Source organism: Rhinolophus sinicus, linkage group LG02, assembly GCF_036562045.2.
Source record: "Rhinolophus sinicus isolate RSC01 linkage group LG02, ASM3656204v1, whole genome shotgun sequence".
Taxonomy (NCBI): Eukaryota; Metazoa; Chordata; class Mammalia; order Chiroptera; family Rhinolophidae; genus Rhinolophus; species Rhinolophus sinicus.
In genome coordinates, this window is record NC_133752.1 from 123,146,855 (window position 1) to 123,173,823 (window position 26,969).

The following is a 26,969-nucleotide window of genomic DNA, read 5'->3' on the forward strand; positions in this document are numbered from 1 at the left end:
AAGGCACCATATAAAGAGCATAGTTCAAACAAATACACTTGGTCAAAATTTACTTTGCATTTTCAAGTGTCATGAATTATCCACGACTCTTTTGGATTTCATAATCAAATGAAGAATCTCAGGATTTTTCTTTTCACTTAAATTAGCTGTAGATAAAAAGACACAGTAATGTAAAAGTATTATTTTTTCCAAAAGTAATATGTAGATTATTGAAATCCTAATTGAAACCCAAAGTGTAATTATTTTTTGAAACTTTACAAATGAGTATTTTTGGAAAAAAATTAGTTGAGAAGATTTGAAACAGCAAAACAACTAAAGGAATTTAACCCATTTGATATTTAAAAATGTAAAATTGCAATGGGGAAAAATTAACAGAATAATAGAAAGGAATAGGTAACCTTGGATAGATTATATATATAACAACTAAATATAAACAAAAGATATGAAACATCAATTGAGAAGTGGATCACAAAACAAGTGAAACATGAGAAAATTTCAAATTAGATCTTCATTACATAATATACCTGAAAATACCTGATTAAGGATTTTAATGTAAAAGAATGAATCCATGAATAAATTTTCTAAGCATATAAACAGGGAAAATACACATATGACAAGACAATATGTTTGATTCTCAAACAGTAACTTTCTATAGGTTTAAATACTTCATATAAATTCTGCTTTTCACCTATATATGATCAAATTAGAATGTTCATGAGTAAATAAAATAGCAGGATACAAATTTATATGCAAACATATATATATATATATATATACATAATATAGTATAACCCTAATTTTACCCAAACATGCACATATATACATATGGTGATTTCTATTTTCAACATATTTTTTTTATATTTAAATAGCTATCAATATACATTGCTTAAAGGTGATCCTAAGGTTAAAAATGAAATAAATACATAAAACAAACTGAGAAAGGAATATACTCCTGAAAAACTTACTGCAGCTAAAAGGCTCAAAAGTCCAACACTTAATACTTACTTTATCACTATCATCACTCTGGGTTTCTGATTTTGAATCACTATCAATATCATCTTTTTCCAAGGAAGTAATGCTGATTTTATCCAACTCTGCTTCTATTTCTTCTTTGAGCTTTGCATCATCAGAGTCGTTGTCTTCCATCGTCCTTCATAGTAAAACACAGAACCATTTAAAGAACGTTAAAGAGGCTAATAGGCCAATAAAATTTATGGGTTCTTTAATATGTCATACCAATCAAATACTATTCTTGTAAACATGTTTTAGTTTAACAAACTTTTATCATACGTTATTAGGGATGCACCATATATTAAAGAACATTGTTTTATCTCTCCATTCATTCATTTTTTTCTTTAATGTTTGACTATAAAATGATCGATTCTAATAATAGTCTTTTAATTCTCTAAGGGAAAAGTTACGTGGAATGGGCTGGCTTACCTTCCTGAACCAAGATACTCCACAGTAAAACTCACCCTTATGGAAATGATTAATGGCAAAATACCTTTGAACAGCTTGAATATTCAGAGATTAAAATACGTATAAGAGAACTTATGTTCACACCAAAATTTGTACATGAGTGTTCACAAGTTTTATTCATAATAGTCCCAACCTGAAAACAACCAAAATGTCCCTCAAAAGGTTAATGTTAAAAAACTCTAGTACATGCCTACCATGGAATAACACTCAACAATAAAACAAATGAACTGATACATGCCCAATACATGGCACAGATACGATGAATCTCCATGAACTATGCTGAGTAACCAAAGCATGACATAACTGTATGATTCCATTTCTATAACATTTTTAAGATTACACAATTTTATAAATGGAGAACAGATTAGTGAAAGCCAGGAGCTGGGGGTACATTGGGTTGGAAAAAGGGGGTTATGGTGATAAAAGGGCAACATGAGAGATCCTTGTAGTGTTGCAACTGTTTAGTATCTTGATTGTGGTAGTAGGTAAGGGAGCATATTCAGATAGTACGAACGTATAGAAAATATACACACAAATGAGTACAAGTAAAATTGAGGAAATCTGAATAAGATAAGGAGATTGTATCAATATTAGTATCCCAGTCATGATATTATATATTTTACAAAATATTACCATTGGGAGACACTATACAGAGTTCACAAGGGATACTTCTATATTATTTCTTAAAACTGGATGTGAATCTACAATTGCATCAATAAAATTTAATTAAAGACAAGCAACCCAATTAAAAAATGGGCAGAGGACATGAAGAGACATTTCTCTGAAGAGGGCATTCAGATGGCCAACAGACATATGAAATGCTCTACCTCACTAATCATTAGAGAAATGCAAATAAAAAACACAATGAGATACCACCTCACTCCAGTCAGAGTGGATATCATCAATAAATCAACAAACAACAAGTGCTGACGAGGTTGTAGAGTAAAGGGAACCCTAGTACACTATTGGTTGGAATGCAGATTGGTGTAGCCACTATGAAAATCAGTATGGAAGTATCTCAAAAAACTGGAAATGGAACTACTTTATGACCCAGCAATTCCACTCTTAGGTATCTATCCAGATAAATCCAAGATGCTAATTCAAAAAATATATATGCACCCCTATGTTTACTGCGGCATTATTTACAATAGCCAAAACTTGGAAACAACCGAAATGCCCATTGGTAGACGAATGGATTAAGAAACTGTGGTACATTTATACAACGGAGTATTACTCAGCCATAAAGAAGAATGCAATCTTACCATTTGCAACGATATGGATGGACCTAGAGAACATTATGCTAAGTGAAATACTCAGAGAAAGACAAATACCATATGATCTCACTTACATGTGCAATCTAAAGATCTGAATAAATGAGCAAAGTAAACAGAAACAGTCTCAAGATATAGAGGAAAAACATGGTTGTTAGAAGGGACAGGGGTGGGGATGAGGAAGAAGGGGAAGGGATTAGGAAGCACAAATTGGCAGCTACAACATTGCCACGGTGATATGAAAGACAGTTTAGGGAATATAAACAATAATGTTGCAAAGATTTTGTAGGGTGTCAGATGGGAACATTTCTTATTAGGGAGACCACTTCTTCATGGACGGTGTAGATGCTTGACCACTGACTGCACTGTACACCTGAAGCTGAAGTTGAATAATATTGTATGTGAACTATAATTTAATATATGTAGTCACAGAATATGGTGTATAGCATAGGAAATAGAGTCAATGGAATTGTAATAGATATATATGATGTCAGACAGGCAATAGATTGGAGAAGGGGGTTATCACTTTGAGAGAGGTGAAATGTCTAACTATTGCATTGTTTTGTACACCTGAAACTAATAAAAAAATTAATTAAAGATATCCTAAGTACTAAGAAAACAGTTAAATAAATTATAATGGATCCAAGAATGGAATAATATACAAACCTCTAAAAAAATACATTTACTGTTCTCCTTTGGAAAGGTAGCCAAGAAGGAATGACTGAAAAAAGATAAGTGGCAGAAAAATAGGCAGAGTAACATCACTTTTATGTAATCACATACACACATACACACAATTTTTAGACATAGAAACTTTCTGAAAGACACTGGGGACCTGTTAATTTCCATTCCATACCTTTATGCTAGGTGATTTTTTAAATAATGAATAGGTGCTACTTTTATAATTTTAAAAGTTGGTTTAAAAACACTAAATTTTACCCTCTCTCCTCCAAAGGAAAACAAAACAACACTACCAGTGTAAAATGCTATCCTGCAATCAAACTAACTTAAAGTGCGATTCAAAGCTTTGTTAGGTGGAAATTAGTTTTTTCTTTGTTTGTTTGTTGTTTATTTGTTTTGTTTGTTTTAATGTGGCTATATAGCAGAATGCACAAGTACCCAAAACTTTATGTTGAAAGGCAGGAAAATAAGGAAGAGTCACTTCCATTATATGTACCACTCTGCTCATCTATTGGCTCTTTAGATAAGCCCTGTCTAATTACATATTCGAACACATATGTAATTTTAAATTCCTAGTAGCAACTTGTAAAAAAACAACCAGAAACAGGTGAAATTAATCTCAATAATATATTTTATTTAACTCATTTTATCCAAAATACTATTTCAGCATGTAATCAATAAAAAATATTAAGATCAATGTAAAAAGTTTACATTCTTGTTTTGCATACTAATTATCCAAAATCTGATGTGTATTTTACACCCATGGCACATTTCAATTCTGACTGGCTGCATTTCAAGCCCCCGACAGCCTCCTTCAGCTAGTGGTTACCGGACAGGCTTAGATGGATCCCAGAGCAAATGGGCTACACTAAGCCGCTTCAAGTTGATAAATCACTTAGACTTGACTAAAGCTTCCAAAAGTAGGAAATCTTAAGGAACTCAACTGGAGTTCAACTATAAAGAAAGGGGAACAAAATCTACTTTAAAAGGTAGTCATGAAAATTATATATGAAAAAAGCAAGCAAGCAAAAGGAACAGAGAGAAGATCATCGGGAGGGAGAGAGGGAGACAGTGTCACCTAACGGCGGTAAAAAAAAGTAATTATCGAAGGCTCACTAGATAGAGTGGCTCTTCGAGTTTTGAGTGAGCTGCCAAAATCTCCAAAACTACAGGGAGGCTCGAGCCCCACAGATTCGCGCGGCCACCCCTTCGGCCCGCGGTCCTCCTCCCGGCTTTGCCCTAACGCCCGGCCTTAGCGCAGAGGGACCTGGCTCCGGCGCAGCCACAGCACTACCTGTGCTCCCACACCAAGGACCCCTCCCTGCCTTGAGGGGCCCCGGCTCACCCACCAGCAGCTACATTCCTGGGCTCGGTAGGAAGACAGCGCCCAGTGGCTCCAAACAAAGTGTAACTATGGCAACATCCAATCCCAAGGAAGATGGACCGGTTTGTTCTTACCGGTGCTCCAGTAGGACAAACTATATCCATTCGTAATTAGAACGAACGCTGCATCTCAGGAGCGGGATACGGAAGTTAAGTAGATTTTAATATTTAAATAATTTTGGAAAGTTTTTAATAAAGAAATAGTACTTTGCTACGATTACCCAAGTAGAGATAGCCTGATCAGTAAAACGTTTCTAATCTATCTATATTTATTACTTGCAACTAGTGAATGTAGAGTTGCCTATCTGTAAATCGTTCATTCCACAAAACCTTAATCCTGAATAGTGATTTGTGAGGTCTGGAAATATGAAAGAGAAGCCAATAAATTGTTTGCCTTCTATGACAACAATTTCTTTTGAAAAAGGAAAACATGTCAAATATCACTCAATGCCTATCAAAAACCTCTAAATAAATAGGTGTGTGGGGTGAGAAATTAGAAAAATTGTTTGCTGGAATATGTGTTACTGTAAAATATTGACGGTGACACCCACTATTTTAATATAAAATTTGAAGTTTAAGTATACATCATGCTATTTAATTTTAACTTAAAAATTGATCAACTTTTTTTTTGTGTGTGTAGCAAATATATAATGTACAAAATGTGAAATTTCATTTTAGTTAATAATGGATATTTTGATTTTAATTTTTTAAAGTTTACAAACAAAGCATTGAATCCAAGAGGAAGTGGTTAATCATAATTGTAAAAGATATCTTAGATACAATAAGCTAAAAGCAAACATTGCCTTGAGACTTTCAAAGGAAATAGAATATTTCCTGGTAACAATAAACTTGTACATCAACATAAGAAGTAATAATTAGATAATAGTAGAGTGAGAAATCAGTAGACTTTTGATATTAAAAAAACATAGTAGTGCCTCATTCAAGAAAGATAATGATTTTCAAAAATAAACTATTCCTGGTTTTAGATCTAATTAAATTTAGGATATTTTCATTATCGAAGTCCATCCTAATATGCCCCCTTTGTTTCAGTTTAGTTTTACTGCTGGTGCATAGACTATTCAAACTCCTCACTTAAAATGGTCAGGCTACAATATTATGTTGAAATTCACATGTAAAAATCTTAACATTAATTTTATTTGTACTTCTGAAACTATTCAGTCTTTTCCTAAAAAACTAGAATTCATTAGTAATCAAATAATTTCTAAAATAAATTTTAAATAGCTAATTTAGTAATCAGCTAATTCGAAGGTGATGTCCAAACTGCTTTCCTGCTTAAAGTTTACTTTGTCAAACAAATTGAGAGCTAAAATAAAAATATTGGAAGTTCTGAAAAATTAATCCATGGTGAGTGTTACTACATCTCTTATATTCTCACGTCATTTTTCACTTTGGAAGAAAACTGACAACTGTATCAATTAGTCACACCTTAGTGATCACTATTTAAAATCACGAATTAAGGAACAAACTACAATAGTTATCTCAAATAGTTATAGAATATAAATCAATTTAACTTGAAATTATTATGTAATGATGCAGTGTTGAGCAGAAATCTATTTAATTGCAACCTTCCTAGAAATTGTAGCCTAAAATTGAGTATGTTAGTTTGCCCCAACCCTTTTAACCTGAGTAGGTTTTTTCCTTTTTCTTTTATAATAAGCATTGTTCTTTTCATTAACTTTTATCCTATTTTGAAAATTATCCACAGGTCTGGTTGGTTTATATGCTATTGGCCTAACACAATGTATTTCCCTAGAAAGAATGTAATATTTATTGAGGGAATGAAAGGATGATAGAGAACTGCTTGTTCCTTAGATAACTATAAGATTTGTTTGAAAATGGTAATTGATGGTGGACTTTAAAGTATAGTATTCTTCAACAGATGACTTATTCTTCATATGGCAGTAATGTGATTTAAATATTCTGGAAGATCCTTGTAGTGCTCAAATAGCTGTGTAGCAGGTATTTGCTTGTTTGTTTCATTTTCTTAAGGGTAATTATTGAGTCATAATATTTTTAATATGCAACCCAATGTGTTGAATTCTTAGACCTCTGCTTCTCTCTTTCCACTGAAAGACTACTCCAGACTTTCAAGTTTCCTCTCTAACCTTTTTGTGCTCTCTCCTTGCAGCTGCCACAACCACCTACTTCAGAGTCCATCTCTTTCCGACAGTTCCCATCCCATTTTGCATCCTCATGCCCACCTCCCCTGTATAATAATTTTAATATTTCTATACTAAAATGGGGTATAATAAGATAAATAGCTATTTAGACTGCCAATGGTCTAAGTGCTTTGCAAATATCTCATTTAATTTTCACAACATCCCTTTAAGTTGTGTGTTATTATAATGGGCATTTACAGATGATGACTTACATGATTTATATCTCTGGGTTTGAACCTCAGCTCTGCCACATAATAACTGGGCAATCTCAAGAAAGTTATTTTACTTTCCTGAGTCTCTTTCCTCACTGGTTACTCTGAGAGTGATACCATAATAGTGCCGAATTTACAAAATTTTGATAACCAAGAGAATTAATATAAATGACACATTTTAGGATATGGGATAATGCTAATAGTTTGCATATTTAAGTTCTACAGACCAGGGTTCAAGTTTCATCTTTGCCTCTAACATCCCAATGCTGGCAATTCTACTTCCTATTTTATCTCTGATATCCTATAAGTCTTCCACAGCCATCTTGCAATTTAGACCACATTCATTTCCTATGAACTAATGCATTAGCTTTGAAAATGATCTCTGCCTTAGTTTTCTTTTCTAATTTGACTTCCACACTGGTGACAGAATTATGGGTCCCCATTACCTTCAGAAAATAAAAGCAAATTCTTAGCAAAGCATACATGATCCTTCATAATCTATATTGAGTCCACTTATCTTTCATCTCTTGCCACTCTGACCATGTCCCCATGTATTTCATTGGAAAGCTTGTGAACAGTGTTCCATCTATCTTAAAAACTGCTTACCTCAAACTATCTCACGCTTTTTGACCTCTATATTATTTAACACCATTTTGTGAAATTTCTTCCTCTATTGGTTTCTCTGAGATCATGCTTTGCTTATCTTCTGTTTTGTAAAAGTCTGCTTTAAAAAATCCAAATTCCTAATTATATCATTCTCTACCATCAGACCTCTGCTCATTTTTAGCAATAGTCAATCCCTCTTCTCTTTGATTCATTCCCATAACATCACCTCTCTATGGATGACACCCAAGACTGCATAGCTTACACTATCCACTTCTGGTGCACAAAGATATCTGTACCAATTTAAACTCAATTTCTAAATATTAAATTTATGAATTTTTTCAAACATTTTTTCTATTTCCAGTGATTATGATCATTCTTTTATTTTCCCATCCTACAGGAATCCTTCTCATCATCTTTGATTATTCTCCATAGTAAAGCATATGGAAATTGTATCCAAGCCCTCTTTTTCTCCCTCTAATTATCTATTATAATGCCCTTTCCTAACTGTCAGGCATTTTGTTTGGCTCTCCCCACCTTGTCATTCTTGCCTTCATCTTGGGCACAGAGTTGCCTCCACCTCCAGCTGTGTATTGCCAAATGACTAAGTCTGTGCCAGGGGCATGTGAGCTGAGAAATGTGCAGCTTCAGCCTCACTTGGTTAAAAGATGCTTGACTGAGGCTACTTATCTTCTTCTGTTGTCTGCGGGCGATAAAGGATGACACCTTAAGCACATTTGGGAGGAATATATTGAACAGGCTGGAGAAAGCCCCAGGTTCCCAAGATGATTTCATAGAAAAAAAATTACCCATCTTAGACTTAGACTGAGAGAAACATAAACTTCAGTTTATATTTATATTTGGGTCCTTTAATAGAATATTTTAGCTTTGACTCTAATGTGCTAATTACTACCAAACAACAGTCAAGTATATGCCTTCAGCATTTCACACCAGAGTTACTCAGCGAGATCTCATTCATAGTCTCCTTTTACTTTCTTATTCACAGAGGTCAGGACTTTCGGCCTAAGTTTTTGTTCATCCTATATGAGAAGAGCACAACTTTCTCACATGCTGAAGTAAATGGAATTGATGCTAAATAAATAAATAAATAAATAAATAAATAAATAAATAAATAAATAAATACAGAACTACATCTTGGGGAGAAACAAATAAAAAATTAGGCAGATGGGTCGGCTTTAACTCAAGCAGTTATTTTGTCATGGCAGACTACTAAAACTCAGGCAGTCTTTCCCACTAAGTGTCCCATTCAAACAGGCCAGGCACTGGAGGAATCCAGGAATAAAAGTAGCGGCCAGAAATTGGAGAAACTAAAAGACAGCAGGAGAGTTCAAAGTAAAGGATGGAATACAACGCCTGGGGAGGCTTCCCTCAACCCGGGGGAAAAAGCACCTTGGGAGTTTTTAGGAGGAATGTGCACTCAGGTCAAAGTAGAGAGGGAGGTGCGTGAGCTCTAACCTAAACATTTCTTATGTCTCTACTTTCCAATGCGTATGTCATGCCAACAAATAGATTGGTTTCTTCCTAACTAGGCAAAAATAGCTTCAACTTTGTCCCATTAAATCTGTCATCATGTGAAGTGGTCATTGCATGTATTAAAACACGTAAATTACAATTTTTTATGGGCTAGCTAGAATTAAAACAATGAAGGAAAAAAGAAAACCCAGAAACTTACCCAGGAAAATTTAAAACTTTGGTATCTAATAAAGCACCAAAAACGAATGGGGTGTTAATTTTTCCATAGAGGTTTTAGGAAAATTGGCTTTCTGGAAAATACGTTTTAATTAAAACAACATTAAATTACACTGTATATGCCCTAAATTATAGACAAATTAAATAATACTGGGGTGCCAAAAAATGTACACATTTTAAGACATGTTATCTATGTATTATTTCTCAAAGTTGAATTGAATTACTTAACAATGTGTAGTATGATGTTTGCTGAAAAGATGGTGTTAATTAAAAGAATGCTAGTGTCATTCATTGTATTACAATGTTAATACACTTTTTTTTTCCTTTCTTAAAATGTGCATACATTTTTGTCACCCTCTGTATAATTCATTCATTCAACAATTACCTGTTGAGTACCTACTATGTGCTAGACTCTGGCGTTATAATGGTATATAAGACCTACTCTCTTCCCTTAAAGCCTCAGAGACAATGTAGGAAGAAAGACAAGTCAAGGAGAAAATAGGTCAAAATTGAAATTAGGCAATGGAAAAACTCAAGGAGGATCTGACATTCTGGGAAAGAGTAGGGACATGGAGAGGTGAAGTAAAGCTTTCTAGCAAGGAGAAAAGTGTTAAGACTGCAAACTATACAGAATATTTTACTTTCTGAAAATTGCAAGTTCCGTAAGGCAGCTATTGAGATGTTATACAAAAATACAGATAGAGAAAAAAAGGTACAGTTTCAAGGTATCTCCAATATGTCCTTATATTCTCGAGGGCAGAGGGGAATGTTATACTGAACACTGGTATGAGAAGAAAAGTATACAAATAAACGACATTAGTACGCAAAATTATTTAACATTGTTACTGTGGCGAGAGTTTATAGTAAAAGTTGGGCTTATCTTTTCAGAATCATCAGTATCTGGGGAGAGAAAGAATGTTAAGGAACAGCAAACCATTAATTTTAAAATACTTTCTTACTCTCGTTAATGGAGCTTTTTTGGTAAGACCCTTCAAAATTATTTAGTAAAGAAAATGTAATGTGTTTTTATTGGCAATCACTAAAAATCGCATTGACTCTTTTTTGCAGGTTTTTGGACTTTCACTCATGGGATTTGCTGCATGGCTTTTATTAGATAGAAATAATTTTATCACTGCTCTAGGTATGTGCCTGTTTTCCTTTTTCTCTCTGAATGAAATAAGATATTCCATTTTAAACAATTGCATACATGATGTACTCAGCAGGTGGCAGTATTTCTTTAAAACTCAGTTTTCCCTCTGAAGGTCTGTCAATCAGTTTTAGAAACAGCTTATTAAATAATAGTACTTAAAGTCAAGACCATAAAGGAGAGAGAATTTGGGGAAAGATATTTAGGAACTTTGGCTAAGAGGGATAATATAAATGGAAAATTGGGGTTATTCTGCTAACTCTGGACCTTTACAGATCTGTAAACTTGAAAAGATAATGGAAATCAACATAGTTTCACTGCCCAAGTTAAAATTATTTAAATCTTTTAAGACTCAGTTACCATCTACTTTCACCATCATATGGTTAGAAATAAAATATAATATTCCCTATTAAACAACCTAAGTGTCTATCAATGGACAAATGGATAACGAAAATGTGGCATATATATATGCCATATATTAAAATGTGGCATATCTTATATATATATATATATATATATATAATATAATATTATTCAGTCATGAGAAAGAAGAAAATCCTGCTATTTGTGACACCATGGATGGACCTTGAAAGCCTTATGCTAAGCGAGATAAATCAAATAGAGGGACAAATACTGTATGATATCCCTTATATGTGGAATCTAAAAAGAACTAACCTTGTAACAAGAGAGAGTAGAATGACGGTTATCTGGGGCTGTGGGGTGGGGGAATTGGAGATATGTTGTTGAAGGGTTCAAACTTATAATTAGTAGATAATTAAGTTCTCGTGATCTAACGCACAACATAATAATTATAATCAACAATACTGTATTATAAATTTCAAAGTCACTAATAGACCAAATCTTAATTATTCTCAACTCAAAAAGAAATGATAAATATGTGACATGATGAAGGGGTTAGCTAATGCTACTATAGTAATCATATTGCAGTATATAAATGTACTAAGCCAATACATTGTATACTTTAAAGTTACACAAGGTTTTGCCGTGTTTCCCCGAAAATAAGACCTAGCCGGACCATTGGCTCTAATGAGTCATTTGGAGCCAAAATTAATATTGTTTTGTTTCTTTGTTTGTTTGTTTATTTAATTGTGCATTTAAAATACTTAGTGAAATCTCATTTGAGGTTTCAGTACAGAGAACTGAAAATAACAGTTTGAGGCAAAATCAGTGGGGTCCTCCCCTCTTCTTTACTTCCATCTTTCAATTAATTTGCCTCTTTTTAAATTTACCTGCCCTCACCTCTCCATTCATAATACCACCATGCCACCTAACATCTCCATCTATTCTCCATCACTGTAATAGACTTTAATAGCCTGGTGCCCTAACCTCCTCTCTCAGCCATCTTCCAGATACCACTGAAGTAATTAATTTAAAAGGGGAATTTAACCATGTAACATTAAAAGCCTTTCTCTGACTCACCACTGCCATTATTTATTCATATGACGAATATAGTTATAGAGCACTTTCTACCTGTTGGGCACCATCCCGTGAGCTAAGGATACAGTAGTATAAAAGAAAGATAAAGGTCCTGTCTTCATAGAGTTTAATTCCAGTGAGGAAGACTGGAAAACACCATATAAAGTGCCCATAATTTGGGCCCTGAAACCTTTCCAGTCTCACATGCCTCAAACTGTAAGCACCAGCAAAGCTGAGCTTCCTACACAAGCTGTGCTTTTGTGTGTCTCAGGTGCTGCTATCATTCCAACCTAGGTGTTTCCAATTATCATTTAAAGCCTATCCAGTAACCTTGCCCACCTACCAAACTCCCCCCCCCCCCAATGGATTGGGTGCTCTTGTTCCCAATGGTGTGCTGGAAAATAGATGGAGAGTCTTGATTTATGGTATTTGCTGATTTCCGTGCTTTAAATACTCCTATAAAGGCCGAGCTCAAGGTGCCAATGTGAATTGAGTCGGCTTACAAATTTTGTGGAAAATCGGCAATTGGGTTTTATGAGCCAGAGCAAGCTGGCTCCAGCATACCACTGCCTCTACTGTTCTCCCATAGAACCTAGGCCATATTTAATATATTTATTCCCCCCCCCCCGCTTTTTTAACAAATATTTGTTGAGCATTTAGTGTTCTATAGTCTGTACAATAGCACTAAGCATTTAACAGTCTGTTGAATGAATATATATATATATATATATATATATATATATATATATAATTCTCTAGCACAAAGCTCAGTCTAGAAGTGAAGAGAAGAAAATAATAGTTTTAATGGGTTCATATTAGTAATAGATTCAGGGTAACTTAACCTACATATTAGGTATTTAATTTTTTATGAAATAATGAATGACTGAATGAATGAATGAATACATAAATGTTTGGATGCACATTAGTCATAGAAGAGTTCACCTTAGAAAAAATTGTCTTCTTTTATAGAAGACAATGAAGATGATGTAAAGATAAAAGAGATGTTCTGAGATTGAAGACATTATCCATCATGGCACTAAAGGAAGAAAAGAAAAGTTACTTGCTCTTGCTAAGAGTAAGTAAGAGGACCTAGAATGAGATTTTAAAAAGAGAGTGAAAGAATACTAGCAGTTTGGCAACCATTGCTTAGGGAAAACTTGGGTTACTGAATTTATTATTAAACAGAAAACAAATATCACTTAATAATAAGTTATTCTGTGATTTCCACAGATGAAAATAATTACTTGATAGTATGTATTTTTCGAATTTTGATTGGAACTGGATCGGCTGTTGTTCTGGTTTGTCTCTTGGGTTATTTGGGAATTCACAGTGAAATCAGATGTCTCCTAATACTGGTATGTATTTCACTTCAATATCCTGAATGTGTATCTTCCATGTTGACTGTCCAAGTCACACAAATGAACTGAATTATTTATGTTACCATAACACTGCAGGATAGTGTGCCCCTGGGCATAAGGTAAATGAAATGCCCCATCCCGAGAAACTGTTCCAGGTAGAATTTTCTTGAAGAGTTTTCCATGGGTCATCTCTGTACCTCAGCACTTGCATACTTAGATATTAATTTTTAGCACAGTATCAATAGGAACATATCTCCTAGGGTGAACTACAAGGAACCAAACTTAAGAATCTGAAGACTAAAATCAGAATAAAGTATATTAAAGTCAATGAGCAATGTAGCTTAGCAAGGAAAAGGCAACATCCTGTAGTCAGCACATTTTCTCCTATGGGCACACCATGTAGAAACCTAACATAACTGAGATCACACTTTATTATTTAAAAAAAGAGAAATGTAACTGCTGAGAGAGGCAGATCCCAGCATCTGGCTCTCTCTGTCTCTCTCTGTCTCTCTGTCTCTCTCTCTATCTCTCTCTCTCTCTGTCTCTCTCTCTCTCTCTGTCTCTCTCTCTGTCTCTCTCTCTCTGTCTCTCTCTCCTTCGCCCCCAAGGCATGTAGCATGAAAAGATAAATTATAATCAGGAATATGGACCTGAACATAAGCCATTTACCATACATATGGTAGGTATGGATCACGGTTCACACCCTTAGATGGAATATAGTTGTTACAATTTCTTTAAATCTAAGTGATTTTAATTTCACAGGCACTCTCCTGTCAAACAGATAAGACATTTAACTGCAGTCATGTGTCTTGCCAGGAAGAATGCCAAGATACTTAGCTTTTATTTATCACTGAAATTCTGAGTGGTCACTCTGGACTGTGGTTTTCAGTCTATTGCTCAAAGGTACTAATTGAATTTCCTTCTGTGACAGATTTAGATCTGAATGAAGAAGTTATCAACAACTCCATCAGACCATGTAGTCTGCGAGGGGTGTCATGAAATACTATCATGAAATACTGTCATGAAATACTATCACCTCTTTCTATCTTACTCTTACCCAAATGCTCAGTGACATTTTTTTCCTCTGTTTTGTTTGTTTGTTTGTTTGTTTGTTTGTTTTTAAAATGTCACGCATGTATATGAGGGCAGGAAACTTCAGTGGTGCCTGTGTATATTTTAAGACAGTATTTCACCTGATGTCCATTTTCCCATCATTGTAGCATCTAAAAATATTTTACAAGCATAGTTGTCATCTCTATTTTTCTTTTGTTTCAGTACGCAGTGCTGTTAATGTGGGCCTTTGGTGTTCAGGTTGTACTTTCAGCACTAATCTTCATAAAGAAAGAGGAGGTAAGGAAAGATCATCTTTTTATTTGAAATCTAAAGATAATTGGATACCTTAGATTTTTGAGACTATTGGCCTATATACAAGGCTAAAGTGAATGTCTTTTTTGGGGGATGGGGAGAGTCAATAGAAGTACTAGAATTCTATATAGGAAGGGACCAGAGATTAGATTGGAAGGATGTGTTCAAGCACTTGTCTTTAACTCTGTTTGCAGAAGTAACAAGGAATGTGGGAGAAGAGGTGATGCTGAGTGTGGAAAATCCAAAATTGCTTTGCCTCCCACCCCTCCGCCAGCCCAGCCTGCTCTCTGTACTACTGCTGACCCAATCACTTTACTATATTCTATTCTTATAAAGAAATACTTTTAGACTTGTACTAATTTGAAATTTAGCAATTTCATGTAAGTACGTAAGGTGGACTGAGTAATTCATATATTTTGCACAGGTATGGTCAGGAGTGATAGTTAAATTAATTAGAACAAGGTTTATATTTATCAAGTTCAATTTAAAACAGCACATGATAAATTGCCTGAAAAAATTTATGTAACAAAAACTTACCTATTAGAGCCTATGGTTACTTTTAATCCTTTAAGAAGTTTCAGCGGTTCATTGCAGTCAAGGTCTGTCTTTGTATCATGAGAGATCCTCAGTTAGTGAAAAGAGCGTGAACTTGAAGTCATCCAGATCTGCATTATGACTAGAGATCAACAAGCTGCTTAATAGCCCTAAGCTCTGTCTTCATCTGTAAAGTATGAAGGGAAGTTAGCACCCACCTACCTCATAGAGTTATCATTAACAGACAACTTCCTGTCATAGAGGAGCTATTTAAGAGCTCTCTTCCTTCCCTTTATTAATTTAGGAGCCCCTGATTAATTCCTCTGCTTCCTAGCATTCAGATTCTCACTATATGTAGACTCCTAAGCAACAGCCAAACCCCAGGAGAATCTTTCCTATGTAACACCACTGCCATCCAACTTCATTTCTTCTCTTGTGCTTGGCATCTAACCCGGATATCTAATTACTTAAGGTCAATGGCCTGGCATTTGTAGCTAAAACTTCTTCTCTCCACATCCAGAATGTGTGTGTGTGTGTGTGTGTGTGTGTGTGTGTGTGTGTGTTCACACGCGCATACAGCAGGTGAGTCCTGTAAATCCGCTTTGGTGGCAAAGCACCAGATCCCAACCCATCAGCTTGTAACCTATGCACCTAGTGATAGAACTTGAATATAACACTTAAGGACCCTTAACACATAAATATAGTTTATCAGGGTCACCCATATGTACTTAAGCATTATTCATATACTGCTCTCTACTTACTTTTAGAATAAAAAGAATAATTTAACAATTATTACTATGTGCCAGAAGACTATGATAAGCACTTTCTAGGGATATCAATCTGCACAACAACCCGTAGAGAAACATTATTAGTCCTACTTTCAAGAACAGGAGACTGAAGCTTCGAGAGGGGAAATACTTGCTTAAATATATGATGGCTTCGAGTTTGAGAGCCTGGACTCAAACTCTTATTACCTGATCCCAGAGATAACAGCGTTGTTGACATTGATTTGTTTTCTGCATTCAAACCGGATTAAGGTCTTATGCGCTCTATATTTTTCTTTTAAAGCTTACGTATGTAATTTTACTAACCATTATCACCCCCAATAAATTTAATTTAAAAATTTTATTAAACTTATTGGGGACATTGTCTAGTAAAATGCTATAGGTTTCAAACATGCAATTCTATAATACGCCATCTGTATATTGCGTTGTGTGTTCACCTCCCAGAGTCAGTTCTCCTTCCATCACCATATATTTGACCCCCTTTATCCTGTTCTACCACCCCCCCCGCCTCACCCTCTGGTAACCACTAAACTGTTGTCTGTGTCTATGAGGTTTTGCTTGTTTGTCTTGTTTCTTGCTTTCCCAGTTTTATATCCCACATATGAGTGAAATCGTATAGTTCTTGACTTTTTTTGTCTGACTTACTTCGTTTAACATGATAGTCTCAAGATCCATCCATATTGTCGCAAATGGCACTATTTCATTTTGTCTTACGGCTGAGAAATATTCCATTGTGTATATACCACATCTTCTTTGTCCAATCATCTATCAAAAGACACTGGGAATTTCTATGTCTTGACCACTGTGAATAATGCTGCATTGAACATAGGAGTACATACATGTTTATGAATAAGTCTTTAGATATTTTCTGGGTAGATACCCAGAAGAGGGATTGCTGGGTCGTATGGTAATTCTATTCTTAATTTTTTGGGGGAACTTCCATATTATTTTCCATAGTGGCTGTACCAATTTACATTCCCATCAGCAGTGTTTGAGGGTTCATTTTTCTCCACAACCTCTCTGACACTTGTTATGACTTGTCTTGTTGATAATAGCCATTCTAACAGGTGTGATGTGGTATCTCATTGTGGTTTCGATTTGCATTTCCCTAATAGGTAGTGAGTTGAGCATTTTTTCATATATCTGTTGGCCATTTTTATGTCTTAGGAGAAGTGTCTTTTCAGGTATTCTGCCCATTTTTTAATTGGATTGTTTTTGTTGTTGTTGTTGTTGAGTTTTATGAGTTCTTTATATATTTTGGATATTAGCCCTTTATTGGAGGTGTTGTTTGCAATTATCTTCTCCCATTTGGTCAGTTGCCTCTTTGTTTTATTGATGGTTTCTTTTTCTGTGCAGAAGCTATTTAGTTTTATGTAGTCCCATTCATTTATTTTTGCTTTTACTTCCCTTGCCTTTGAGGTCAAATTCATAAAATCCTCTCTGAACTCAAGGTCCATAAGTTTAATACCTATGCTTTCTTTTATGCAATTTATTGTTTAAGGTCTTATATTTAGGTCTTTGATCCATTTTGAGTTAATTTTGGCATATGGAGACGGATAGCAGTCTAGTTTCATTCTTTTGCATGTGGCTTTCCAATTTTCCCAGCACCATTTATTAAAGAGGCTTTATTTTCTCCATTGTATGTTTTTGGCTCCTGGGTTGAAAATTATCTGCCCATATATATGTGGATTTATTTCTGGGTTCTCAAATCAATTTCATTGGTCTGTGTTCTGTTTTTCTGCCAAAACCATGCTATTTAGATTATTGTAGCTTTGTAGTATCATTTGAAGTCATGGAGTGTGAAACCTCCCAACTTGTTCTTTATATTTATGTATGATCTTTTAACATATTGCTGAATTTGATTTGCTAATATTTTATTGAGGATTTTGCACCTATGTTCATTAGGGATATCAGCCTATAGTTTTCTTTTTTTTGTAGTGTCTTTTTTTTGTAGTGTCTTTTTTGTAGTGTCTTTTAGGATTGCTATGGCTATTCAGGGTCTTTTGGGATTTCATACAAATCTGATAAATTTTTTGGTGCTATTTCTTGAATAAATGCCATTGGGATTTTGATGGGGATTGCATTAAATCTGTATATTCCTTTGGGTAATATGGCCATTTTAACTATGCCAATTCTTCCAATCCATGAACATGGGATATCTTTCTATTTCTTTTTATCCTCTTCCATTTCTTGTAATTTCTTATAGTTGTCAGTGTATAGGTCCTTCACAATCTTTGTTAAGTTTATTGCTAGGTATTATTTTTGTTGCAATTGCAAAATAATTTGTTTTTCATTTCTTTTTCTGAAATTTCATTGTTTATCTATAGGAATGCAATGGATTTTTGTACATTTATTTTGTATGTTTCAACTTACTGTATTTGTTTATTGTTTCTAATAGTTTGGGGGGGAGAGTCTAAATCTTATATGCCATTTACAGTGTCTTATTCAATTTTGGAGATGTATTAAGGCTTCAATGGATGTCTATCAAGTTGAATATGTCTGAGGGCATTTTATTTATGTACTGGTCAGGCAGATTATTTATGAAAATCATCTTTACTTATATGTACTAAGGTGTGGTTCATATGAACCCCAGTCTTCCAAATAATGCTTAGAGGGTAAATGAGAACATAAGTCTGCCCTTTCTCCACACCAATATAAAAAGAAAAATATATCATTTTCTATTCTAAGTAAAAATCAACTTAGAGAGTAAGTTAAATAGGTAACTTACAGATCTAAATACTTCATGTTATTCTAATCTTAAATGTATTACAGTGTAGATATGTAAGTAACTGTGTAAGAGTTTAACTTGTACAGATGTTTTAATTTCTGTAGTATTCTTATCAGTTATTTCATTTTCATTATTCAAAGACAGCATAATGCTATGAAAAACATTACACTAGAATTTAAATGAATCATATTTAAAAGTCTCAGCTCCTCTTCCTTATTCATGTACACAAAGCAAACAGTTAAATATTCTGAGTCTCTGTGTCCTTGTTCATTAAATGGGAATAGTATTTGTCCTTCATAACTTTTGGTAATTTTGAGGACCAAATTAGGAATTAGTTGTGAATGTCATATCAACTTTTGAATGCATAAGTAAGACCAAGTACATTCACATTCACTGAGATTGCTAAAAATAGCTATAAGAAAGCAAAAAAAAAGCACCTAGAAATAAGCATAAAATAGCAGACTGACTTACAATACTCTTTTATGATGAGCCATAAAGAAAGTTTCTATCAAAATTTCACTTTTGATACAATTTTCAACAGGTTCACCAAGTATGGCATGACGAAATAGACTTAGTCATTTCTCAGTATGGATCTGAAGATATGCCTGAAGACATCCCAAAGTGGACTATTCTGAATACTTTACAGAAAACAGTAAGACACAATTAGCATGAAACTAAAAATTAAATGTGAAATGTGACCCTTGTAGGGTAGTGGGGAGACAGGGAGGGGCAGGGGATGCTGGCAGAGGAATGAAAGGTTATAGTATTTCTTCCAAACAGGGTTTAATTGCAGTTTCCCCACTTATAGATCTTGAGTTTTATCTTCCTTGTGTAACTTACATCTCCTTTTACATCTCCTTTTCTGGATTAATTGATGTGCATTTTACCCTGGTTTCACCTATAAAAGTGGCAGAAGGAGGGGTCATCTGCCCCCTGCCCCTGTGGGAGGTATGTCTGAGCACAGTCCCTGCAGGCAGCACAGTGCATGGTGGTTCCCATTGGAGCCTGAATGTCGGGATTGCCATGCAATAGCTTGGTGACCCTGGACAAGTCATTTTCTGAACTTCATGAAAATATTAGTAACATAAGCAGAATAACTCCTACCTTTGGTTGGCAGGAATTAATGAAATAAAATGTTAAACATTTAGAAAGCCGTGGATCTGGGACATAGTAAGCAACACACACTTATCAGCTAATGTTGCTAGAATTATTATTTAACAGTTCAGATTTTTCTGGGCAGGGAAGGGAATTGGTATGATCAGCCAAGTAATTTACAGGAATAGATCAGCACATGGAACATAGTAATTGCTTGATAAAGAAAATAAGAAACAGTTACATAGTAACAGGCCCTTTGGTAAGTGGTTTGCATATTAAAAAAACTCATTTAATCCTCCAACCCAATGAGGCCAGAACTCTTATCCTCATTCTATAGGTGAACGACAGAGAAATTCAGTAACTGAACCAGTGTCACCCAGTTTATAAATGGCAGAGCCAAGATTCAATCCCAGACAATCTAGCTCTAGATTTTTGTACTCTTAACTGCTACACTAGAGGCCTCACACAAAACAGTTATTATTTTTATAACAAATGCATTTTAGGAGAATTGAAATGTAATTATAAATGCTTTTACTCTGCATACTTTTTTCTCTAATGTATGTGATCTGTACATATATTGCATTTTCAAATTGCAGAGTATGGAAGTTTCTTATGGTCATAAACCAATAAACAAGAAAATAGCTCTATGTATGACTATAATTACTATAGGGCATTACTATAGTATATTATAATATACTATATATATATAGTATAATTAATGAGAATCCAGCTTACAGTTTCTAACCAAGAATATAATTGATATAGTTTATTAGGTTTGATTGGTTGAAGTAACTTTCAATATCCAAACTTTAAAGCTCTATTTTAGTCATTCAACATTTCCAAGATTGTGCCAAGATTGTTGGCACATATTGTAACATAGGCAGTACTGATGTTATAGTTTTCAAAAAAAGTATAAAAAGCAATCAAAAGTGAAATACTCACTTCAACATTTTCTTATTTCCTAGGTGATAAATGTATAATCTGATTCTTTCATATCCTCCCAACTCAACTTGATAGGATTGGAAGTTAGACATTTCTTAGATGTTAAGTCATTCTTATGACTATCTTCCTAACCATATTTTTTTTGGTTCTTTGTGGCAGTTTTTTACATAATAAAAAAATTTACATCTCACATTAATCCTAAAAAAGTAGAAATAATCCTGAATCTCTTTATGTATATTAAACACATATAGCAGCATATTTGGCATAAATATAAAGATAACTGCTATAGTTAAGAGGCAGGTGTGGCTAATGTGATTCTTCTATGTTCTGGCCCTAAACATGATTTATAGCTTTAGTAAAAATAAAACATACCTTTCATCCTGGGCTCCTATAAGATAAATTCAGATAGAACAATTTCATCCAAACATAGCCCACTTGTATAAGTAGAGATTTTTATCTCTGGTTAACATCAACAATAGCAACAACAAAGATAGATTAAACAAACATAAATGTACTTATTTGTTCAACTCGCTACATTTCAATGGAGAATAAATGAATAAATTCATCATGAAAATCTTTTAATATGCATGGGAATTATATAATTAACTTTATTTTGAAGTATTTTATAGTAAAATTCATAGACTCTTCTTTCTAGTTACAGTGTTGTGGCCAACACAATTACACCGATTGGATAAAGAATAAGAATAAAGAAAATTCAGAACAGGTGCCATGTTCTTGCACGAATTCTACATTGAAAAAGTGGTTTTGTGATGAGCCACTGAATGCAATTTACCTAGAGGTAAAGATAAGTCAAGGCTGCTAGTATTTATAGGGTCCCCTCCCCTCTGTTTGCAGGTCAGTTTAGAATTCAGAGCAAATTTTTATATAAAAATTATGTTATTCATGGTGATTAATAACCATGATTATGTTCTTAAGTGACTTCACTACATTGAAACAATAATTAGGTAAATTGTAGTATTATTTCAGATATATAATAAATAAATAAACTCTCTGGGAGTGTGTCATCTAAGTCCTCCTAGAACTGATACCGACAACCTTTCTCTCCAACCATCTTTTCCAAATCCTTGCAGAGGGAGGATGCACTTTTGGCAAATATATTGGGAAGAGAACTGCTATAGCAGAGTTAAAGTGGTGTAAGGATCAGCAAAACCTGAAGGGAGGGGACCCAGCAATGACAAAAGTGGTGTTCAGGTAACAGTGGCTGAAGCAAGAGTACAGATTCACCTGCTGCTACTTATAGGTAATGAGATAGTGACAAACTAGGGAGTCCCATCCCAAGAACTTCTAACAGTTTGTATAGCTCACATACTAATGTAATTCTAATTTTAAGATGTAACTTTTAATTACATAATTTATTCATAGATAAATAGGGCATTATTTTTTTTAAAGCTTAGCCTACTTGGGTACTAATCATTTTAGGTAGTAGTATATACCCTGCTGAATTACAATGGTCTGCAGAAAATCAAATCCCTCTCAAAACTTAATAAATCTCTGATTTCAATTGCATGCCAGCATCTCAGCAATTTCAAAAATAGCAACTGAAGTGCCCTGCTATCATATGAAGTTCCCTGGACTAAAAAGTCCAGTCTCCAGTTAGACATTGACTTGCTTTTTAGACTTTGGTAAATTTCTTTTTTTTTAAATATATTTTATTTTTTTATTTATTGGGGTGACAATTGTTAGTAAAATTACATAGATTTCAGGTGTACAATTCTGTATTACATCATCTATAAATCCCATTGTGTGTTCACCACCCAGAGTCAGTTCTCCTTCCATCACGATATATTTGATCCCCCTTACCCTCATCTCCCACCCCACACTCCCCTAGACTGTGGTAAATTTCTAATCTCTATGTCTCTTCTTCTTTGTGATAGAATTATGTATAAGACTATATCTGCCTCCAAATCAATTTAAGTGACTTCTTTTCCTTAGGGTTGTGAAAACAAAATCAACACATGGTATCAAGCTAATGCTTTAACATTAATTGGAATTAACTTTGGCCTTTTGGTTACAGAGGTAAGCTTTTGTTCCTGTGTTTAAAGATAAAAAATATTAAGTATAAGCTATACAGAATAAACTGTAGAACAACCAGGTGGAGACCTAATCAGACAAGTTAATCCAATAGGAACCAGGACCCCGAGACTCTTCACACCAAGGACAGGTGTAGGTCTCAACTGTAGGTAACATCCCTAAATCAATCAAGTGGGTGGAGCCCGTTAATAAGTGGTCATCCTGGCAGGTAGTGACTTCCTTGCTTTGTGACATATATGTAAAAATAATACTTCCTGTCTTGGCAGTGAGACCACCATGTTGAGGAGTCTGCAAATTGGTAAACTTCTGAAATCCAGGCAGATGTTTGATGTTAGTAATTCTGTTCACTCATAGACGCAATAATTCATTCATTCATTCAGTAAATTTGGAGAGGGGGAGAACATGTTTGTCAGATACTGTACTAGATGTTAGAGATACAGTGTGAAGCAAAATAGACATATTCCATAACGTGAGGGTTACCAACTGCAGAGTTGAGAGTTAGAAGCAGGACTTCGATTCCCAGTCTCAGTGAAGACTGATGAGAGCAAGTGAAGGCTGTGGACTCAAGGAAACTGTGACAGTGGGTAGATTATCGCAGTGTTAGATAATCTTGGAATGAATATAGAATGCAGAGTTTGACCAAAGCAAGATACTGAATTTACTTTTATGTTGGTCCACAAAAACACTGACTTAAGGTTCCATAAATTCTCTTCAACTGGTAAGTTTTAGTCTCAGAATGAGGGTAAACCAAGACATTTGTATGAGCATTAATATCGTTCTTTTGAAATGTTTGTTCTCTTGTGTGTCCATGCTGAGATATTTAAGACAACACTGAGGGGTGATGGTATCTGTGCTCTATTTTAATATCTACCCTTTACACACCAGTTTTCATGATCCTATGCCAAAAAGAGGCAGTATTGTAGGATTGATCATATAGTTAGATGACAAACAAACAAACAGAAAAAAAGGTTCATCAAGGCAGCTAGCCCAATAACAGCCAAGGTAAGTAAAGCTGAACAGTCTATTCCTCTATAAATGAACTTGGTGACTACTGCGGTACTCTAGCAGACCCACCCTGCAGACTTTTTATTCACCATTGTAGTCCCTTACTCTGAAATTTTCTTACGCTGTTTTATCCATTTTCCCTTTACTGTACGCATTTGGATGATTATATACGTAGCGTTAACTTTATAAATTATTCTTATTGATTACATTTTGATCTCTTATTATTTCCTTTTCTTCTAGGTTTTGCAAATCTCATTAACTGTCTCTTTCCTCAGACATATCAAGAATAGAATATATGCAGAAATGTGATCTTTGGATATTAATTTGTACAGAAGATTTGAGTTAATTCTCAAAATAATCATTGTGTATTATTTTATTCTTAAAAAACTCATGAATTACATTAATGAAGTGTAGTGTAATGAATTACTTAATGAAGTCATTGGTTATAGGTAACATAAAATTATTGAAATTATAACAAATAATTCCATGAGTTTTTTATTAATTTTTGTTTTCTAAAATATCAAAAATTAGAAAATATCAAAATACTCTGTAGCTCAGAATTTGACCTTGACTTAGTTTCTGAATTCAGAGGATATCACTGCATATATTAATTCAAAATGCGCTGCAGTACCACACAATGTTTTGAGTTTTTTATGTAGAAAAAATACCTATATGATGTTCAGAAAATACTAATTAAGTAAGCAATTATAATATGTACCTAACATTTGCAAAATTTAATAAAACAATACTGATTTATAGGAGATTTAAAAGAAAATTGAAAATCTTCATGACACTTGTATACTGAATTAATCATGTATTTCTCTCTTCTGGTAATGCTTACAAGTGGATAATAAACTTAACATTTTAGAGATTTGAATATACTTTGTGGCAATAATAAAATAATAAAGTAGTAATCAATTTTTAACTGTAGCCAAAAAAAAAAAAGTCTATTCTAAATTATCACTGAATTCTCTTGTTCCTCATTTTCTTCTTTTTCCTTGAATTTTGTTCCATGTGTGCCTGCACAATTCTCTGAAGAATACAGAAATAACCTACCCATTCTATTTTTATAGCAATAATATTATGAGAACAGAAAAAGAATCCTTTGAAAAATAAAAACTATTCAGATGTGAGGTATTACTGTATTGTTGTCTTTTTATAACAAAAGGCTGTCTTGACCTTGAGAAAATGAAAAAAGGATAGATTAACTAAAGATCCCACGTTGCTCCCACTCTTATAGAAGGTTCACTGTCATTTACTAATTTAGTCATATCTTTTTTTATCCATGTATTCAGTACATTGCAGATTTCAGAGACCTATAGAAAAAAAAATTTAAGTCAGCACAAAAGAAAATAGAATAACCGAGATTTTTCAAAAGCAACCTGTAAATAGATATGCCTTCTATGCTTTAAGGAAAATTCTCTTGGGATTTAAAGCTCTTTCAAATTCCTATTTTCTCAAAAATATGCCACAAGAATACACTAATAGTAAAAATCTCTCTGTTACTTGGGAGTTGAAAATGAACTTCCTGGTAATCAAATAAATATAGATTATTTGATTACATATATTTGTTTTTGCATCAAGGAAATAAAAAAGGTTTTCTACATACTAGGTTTCCTATTTTCATTTAATACCGTTAACTCACAAAATGTATGCACCACTCACTGAACCTATCAGCTTTATGATTCTCCGGAATATTACTGTGTTTCCCTGAAAATAAGACCTACCCCAAAAATAAGCCCCAGTTAAGATCGTCAGCCAGACAGACGCATTTAGTACGTTCTGATGAAGATCCAGAAAAAAGATGACATGACTATATTTGAATAAATGTAGATTGTTGTACATGGAAAAATAAGACATCCCCTGAAAATACGCCCTAATGCATCTTTTGGAACAAAAATTAATATAAGACCCGCTCTTATTTTTGGGGAAATACAGTATAAGACCCAGTCTTATTTTCTGGGAAACATGGTATCTGAAGGATGTTGGTTTACGCCTTGCAAAAAATAAAGACGTGTTTGGTAAAATAAAAGAGTATATCATGATCATGTCTCTCTCTTTAATCTTGTCTTCTGTGTGTTTTTTTTTAATTTCTGAGATAGAAAACATTAAGTTCTGAAAATCAATCTGGTTTAGAATTGAACTGTTCAATTTAGTTTAGAATTTACGGCAGCACCTAATCCTGACTTCCCCTTCAAAATGTTGTATCGCTTACATAAACACATTTAACTTGCTTCAGGCTCTTCATTTTAATTATGCTTCTAAAATTCAGGGTGATTTTGTGATGATGCTACACAAGTGGAATACTTTCAAATGCTTCTATTATAAGGATAGTCTATCTAATCTATCTAATAGATAAGGATATGTGCATTCAGTCATCACGCATTTATGGCACACCAACTATGTGCCAGGACCATCGCTACCTATTGGGATATGAAGATGAAGAGACACGTGTTCCCCTACAGGGCTGGCTTCATGGCCATACAGCCTCTCCTTTGCAGAGCCCCATACTTGGTTTAATACTTGGCAGTTGCCATCTTAAAATTTTAATAATTTTAGAACAATGGATGTCACATTTACATTTTGTGCTAGGCTCTGTAAATTAGGTAGCCAGCCCTGTCCCTCTAGTTAAACTCAATCACACAGCCTGACATATGAATAAAAAAGAGCATCCTAAGTTTGCCTTAGAGGATCAGAGAGCACTTCAAGAAGGAGAACCCTTTTCAACAATTATTTATTGAGTAACTGCTATGTACTGAGCAGTTTTCTAGATGCTAGAGAATCGTGACTAAAACAAAAACAAACAAACAAAATTGCACTCACGGAGGTTACATTCTAGTCAGGAGAGCCCAAACAACAAAACTAATATATCAGATGGTGGGAAGAAGTATAGAGAAAATATAAATCAGGGTAGAATACAAAGTGTTGGGGAATTAAGAGGATTGCAGTTTTTAATAGTATGTGCAAAGAAGGTCTCATAGAGCCTCACAGAGAAAATGACT

The 26,969-nt window shown here is 34.2% G+C and overlaps 2 protein-coding genes across 4 annotated transcripts in view; one reads left to right on the forward strand and one right to left on the reverse strand.

The window, feature by feature from the left end:
* Window positions 1-4,823, reverse strand: part of LRRIQ1 (leucine rich repeats and IQ motif containing 1) — a 184,085-nt gene extending 179,262 nt beyond the window's left edge. For 2 of the 3 annotated variants that reach the window (XM_074325335.1, XM_019754918.2), the window contains exons 1-2: window positions 4,781-4,819; window positions 1,006-1,150 (exon numbers count right to left, since the gene is read on the reverse strand). In XM_074325335.1, the coding sequence (XP_074181436.1) occupies window positions 1,006-1,146 (141 nt within the window). In that variant the 5' untranslated portion in view covers window positions 1,147-1,150; window positions 4,781-4,819. Of the gene's footprint in view, window positions 1-1,005; window positions 1,151-4,780 lie in introns of all 3 variants that reach the window. The other variant, XM_074325334.1, reaches the window with a different exon arrangement.
* A 112-nt stretch (window positions 4,824-4,935) lies between these two features.
* On the forward strand, window positions 4,936-26,012 carry TSPAN19 (tetraspanin 19). Its single transcript, XM_074325336.1, has 9 exons — window positions 4,936-6,794; window positions 10,408-10,500; window positions 10,588-10,660; window positions 13,334-13,458; window positions 14,737-14,811; window positions 19,415-19,525; window positions 21,566-21,709; window positions 22,864-22,947; window positions 24,208-26,012. The coding sequence occupies exons 2-9, from the start codon at window positions 10,435-10,437 to the stop codon at window positions 24,274-24,276; spliced, it is 747 nt and encodes a 248-aa protein (XP_074181437.1). The 5' UTR covers window positions 4,936-6,794; window positions 10,408-10,434; the 3' UTR covers window positions 24,277-26,012.
* Window positions 26,013-26,969: the final 957 nt, after the last annotated feature.

What these genes read in the sequence shown, in the direction of transcription:
- TSPAN19 (XM_074325336.1), top strand. Translation starts at nt 10,435, where the DNA reads ATGTTAAGGAACAGCAAACCATTAATTTTAAAATACTTTCTTACTCTC. An exon ending in TGAATGCAATTTACCTAGAG is followed by an intron (nt 21,710 to 22,863) that starts GTAAAGATAAGT and finishes TCTTTTCCTTAG; the next exon opens with GGTTGTGAAAACAAAATCAA. An exon ending in TTGGCCTTTTGGTTACAGAG is followed by an intron (nt 22,948 to 24,207) that starts GTAAGCTTTTGT and finishes CTTTTCTTCTAG; the next exon opens with GTTTTGCAAATCTCATTAAC.